The following is a 4,801-nucleotide window of genomic DNA, read 5'->3' as shown; positions in this document are numbered from 1 at the left end:
TAAATTTTCATTTTTTATTCGGCTTTGCGTCATTAAAAATAAATAAGAATAAATTAATGTGGTTAAACAGCGAATTTGTTGTAGTGTATTGTGGTTCACTGGTGTGCCCTTTGGTCGAAACGATAAGTCTTTCAATGTATTTCTGATTTCCTTCCAAAAATGAAATGTCACAAACTAAAATCCTTAATTTATGTCCTTTAATCTTATTTTAGCAAACAACTTTCCATTTATAGACTAAGTTCTCAACCCAACAACTGCATGGACAATATTACCTTTGAGGTTTGTTTACGTTGTTGATGGTTTTCAAGCTTCCCAACTCCACTATAAGTACGACTCCACCATAATTTGAAAACATCATTCATATCATTGGAAGTACAAGAAGACAAAGTTCAATAGTTAATCAACATGGATACGAAGTTGAGTGTTACAGCAATTGTTTTATTCTTATTGCTGGCTACGTTTGATACAGCTCAATCTACAGTCATTGATATAAAACAATTTGGTGGAGCTCCAAATGCAGATATCACACAGGTATGATCATGTTGAATTCACAAAAAAAAAAAACAAAAAAAAAAGATGATTAAACACACAATTTTTAACGAGTTAAAGGGGGGTTGTTTTTAAGGCCTAAGGGTCACTCATAGGTTCAAGATTCATATTTAAGTTGTCATTGAAGCATAACTTGATAGCTACATCGATCTTCATCATCATGATTATGGTTTTGTAATTGATTTGTATTTTATATGTTATCTCAAGGCTTTCGTAAAAGCTTGGAATGCAGCATGTGCATCAACAACTCCAAGCAAAATTGTGATTCCTGGTGGGACATATAAGATGAATGCAATAGATGTCAAAGGTCCATGCAAGGCTCCCATTGAAGTTCAGCTTGATGGCATAATCCAAGCACCAGCAAACCCAAATGCACTCAATGATGCTTATCAATGGGTTAAATTTGGATATGTTGATTATTTAACCTTATCAGGAAGAGGTACTTTTGATGGTCAAGGAGCAACTGCTTGGAGACAAAATGATTGTGGATTAAACAAGAATTGCAAGAGGCGTTCAATGGTAAATAATATATGGCCATTTCAATTGTCAAACTAATACCTCTACCAAACATGTTACTAACTTAGGTTTCTTGTGAAATATACAAATGTCAACAGAATTTTGGTTTTAATTTCGTAAAACATGGTCTTGTTCGGGACATAACTTCAAAGGACAGCAAAAACTTTAATGTTAATGTTTTGGGGTGCCAAAATTTCACATTTGATGGCTTCGTCATCAGTGCTCCAGGAAACAGCATCAATACTGATGGAATTCACGTTGGAAGATCAACTGATATAAAAATTATTAACACAAGAATTGCTACAGGAGATGACTGTGTCTCAATTGGAGATGGAACCAAAAATTTACTTGTCCAGAATACGATTTGTGGACCTGGCCATGGCTTTAGTGTTGGAAGCCTTGGAAAGTACACAAATGAAGAGCCTGTAGAACATTTGGTAATCAAGAATTGCACTTTGAAAGGTACTGACAATGGTGTGAGGATTAAGACTTGGCCTAGTGCTCCAGGAACTTCTCCCGTTACTGATATGCATTTTGAAGATATTATCATGGATAATGTCCTGAACCCTGTAATTATAGACCAAGAATACTGTCCTTGGAACCAGTGCTCAAAACAGGTAGTTATTCAGTAGCTACTCTAAAATTTGATTATATCTTCATTCATATTATGCTGTGAGGTTTCTTATTGAATTATTTTTTCTATTTTGTGCTTGCTTGCAATGGCGTAGGTTCCATCAAAGATAAAGATAAGCAAGGTTACCTTCAAGAACATTAGGGGCACTTCAAGAAATAAGGAAGGGGTGACTCTTATATGCAGCAGGAGTGTACCATGTGAGGCTGTGGAACTAAGTGATATTAATCTTACATTCAATGGAGCTCCAGCAACTGCCAAGTGTCTTAATGTGAAGCCCATAATTACAGGAAAGGCTCCTCGTTGCGTAGCTTAGAGTCATTGGTTGACAAAATGTTCTGCTTCATCAGATTTTTCTTTTCTTATTTTCTTTCTTCTTTCTGTACTCCCAAGGTCATCCCCGTGAACAGCTTGTAGTTATTTTCATTTATTTTCTCCTCTCGTCGTTGTACTTACAAAGCCATCCCCGTAAAGTGAGGATGAGGACTATTCTTAGTCCCTAGTGAATAAACAACTATATGTGGTTATTGCTTTTGTGAATTTTAAAACTTGAGCAGAGGAGAAGATATTCTCATCTATATCTTGAAAAAACAAAAAACAACATCAAGTGAATACAGCTTGCTATTCTTTCTGAATATCCAACCAAAAAGAAAAGTTTTCAAGAGCTATACTAGAAAAATTTTCAGAAAAATTATAAAAGAAAATCTTCAATTAATACGCAATTTAGTGGAAAGAGCCATACTAGATAAAGTTATACTGAAACACCAAAAATTCCAGAACTTGGAACTAGTGGAGAGAAAATGGTTCATAAGTAGGGGTTTTAACGGGCTGAGCCGAGCCAAGCTTTGGTCTTAAAAGGCTAAGCCTGTGATTAAATGTGTCGGCCTTACCAAGCATGTTACCTGTTACGAATATAACTAGTGAATTACCCGTGCGATGCCCGGGGGAAAAAGAACAAAATATTTATCGCCAGCCGTGGTTGGTTAATCGCACTGCAAAATTTATACTTAAAAAAACTTGTGTTGTTATCTTATTCTATATTTCAGGTGGAAAAAATTACAGCATTGACATAGAACTTTGCAAATATCAATCATAAACAAAAATCTGCTATCGAGAGTGATCAATATTATGCAAATCAAATATAGTTATCTTCTCGATGAGTTATGTAAAAAATAAATACGTCATAGTAGACTATGTTAAAATGAGGATGGGTAAAAAAAGAAAAATGCATATAACTTATTGCTAACTATAACAGCACTAATAAAATCAAGGTAACAAACAGACTAAGCAAATATGGAATTAAAAGATCGGCTTGTACCTATAATAAGAAAACACTATTAATTCAGTGTCATTCTGTAGCAATCATTGGAGGAATGAGTTCAACACATATCAAACATGTGATTTCCTATGTTTATGCATTACCAGGGACATCTTCTTCTACCATCATATTTATGCCTACGATACAAAGTGCAAATACTCATTAAATAAATTACGCTAATATGTTAACACCCAGAAGTAATAATCTAAAAAAAAATGAGTTATTTTTTTTTAGAACCCAAAAAACATTGTCTGAAAGGGATTTGAAAGCAAATTAACCAAATAATAATGTATGAGTCATATTTTTTGCTTACATTGGAACAAATGTGTCTAAACAGCATCAAATCAATACACATGCTAAAAACTTGTAACAATATAAAGAACCCACAATGATAAATTTTTAAAAAACAACAACATACATTTGGGTCCACCAAAGACTTAAAGAATGAGGTCACAATAGCTTCGCTGCTTCAAACACTTGAAACTTAATATCTTGGCTCATTATATGACTCCAAATTATTTTTTTTACGTTGACCTTAAATAACATGGAATTTTCATTAAGAACGTTAAGTTTTCCTGGATAATGTTCCAAATCAGAACCCTACATAAAAAAACTCCTTCAAAATTAAGTATAACTCGTGCGATGCACGGGAAAAAAGAAATTTGTTTGTCTGTCTCGTAAAAGTTAATGTAAATCATAAAAATATATCTCTGCATTTTATTTAAATCAATATTGTTAGCTACCTAACTCCAACTTTTTGTACATATAGAGTTGGCAAATTTTTGAGTTATTATGTTTAATATAAAATAAGAAGAGCAAAATTTTAATTTAATTACAAAAAAATATAGGCGGGTCAGTCCTCCAGTCCGACTCCATTTTGCAACCTCTAATTGTCAGCATTATATACCAGCATGTAATAAATTTTTATATTATCCACACGTAAAAGTTCTTATATTTGCATCTAAGTTTTTATATTTTATCTCAGAGATGGACTTTCGTTTATTGCAATCAGATTTTAAAAAAAAATAAATAATTATTTTTTGCAAGGATTTGCGCCGTTTGTATTTGAAATTTTACAAATTTGTATTTACAAAAATTAAAATCACATTTAAGAATTTAATTATAAAAGAAGAAGGATGAAATTTTAATTTAATTATGAAAATGTTTGGTAGGCCGGCCCTCCGGGCCGAGCCCAGTTTGCCACCTATAACTATTAGCATGTAATAGGTTTTTATATTTATTCACAAAAAAGGCTCTTATTCACAAAAAATAATAAATATTTATTTTTTTGAAAGCATTAGTGTCGTTAATATTTGGAGTTTTATAAATTTGTATTTACAAAAATTGAAATATGAATTAGGAATTTAATTATAAAAAAAGAATAGTGGAATTTTAATTTAATTATAAAAATGTGTTGGCAGGCAGGGCGGGCAGGCCCTCTGGGCCAAGTTTAGTTTACAACCTTTAACCATCAGCATTTTATGTAAATAATTATTTTTTGCAAGGATTTGCGTCGTTTGTATTTGAAATTTTACAAATTTGTATTTGCAAAAATTAAAATCAGATTTAATAATTTAATTACAAAAGAAGAAGGATGAAATTTAATTTAATTATAAAAATGTTTGGTAGGCCGGCCCTCCGGGCCGAACCCAGTTTGCCACATATAACTATTAGCATATAATAAGTTTTTATATTTATTCACAAAAAAGACTCTTATTCACAAAAAATAATAAATAGTCATTTTTTGTAAGGATTTGTGTCGTTAATATTTGAAATTTTATAAATTT

The 4,801-nt window shown here is 32.1% G+C and overlaps 1 protein-coding gene across 1 annotated transcript; it reads left to right on the top strand.

Moving 5' to 3' along the window:
- The first annotated feature begins 405 nt into the window (after positions 1-405).
- On the top strand, positions 406-2,012 carry LOC133305065 (polygalacturonase-like). Its single transcript, XM_061505190.1, has 4 exons — positions 406-531; positions 757-1,068; positions 1,164-1,682; positions 1,794-2,012. The coding sequence occupies exons 1-4, from the start codon at positions 406-408 to the stop codon at positions 2,010-2,012; spliced, it is 1,176 nt and encodes a 391-aa protein (XP_061361174.1).
- The last annotated feature ends 2,789 nt before the right edge of the window (positions 2,013-4,801 follow it).

Source organism: Gastrolobium bilobum, unplaced genomic scaffold (genome assembly GCF_033153095.1).
Source record: "Gastrolobium bilobum isolate Gb01-03AN ecotype WA unplaced genomic scaffold, APGP_CSIRO_Gbil_v1 utg45939, whole genome shotgun sequence".
Classification (NCBI taxonomy): domain Eukaryota; kingdom Viridiplantae; phylum Streptophyta; class Magnoliopsida; order Fabales; family Fabaceae; genus Gastrolobium; species Gastrolobium bilobum.
The sequence above is the reverse complement of the archived record's forward strand: the minus strand, read 5'-3'. Positions and strand labels throughout refer to the sequence as shown.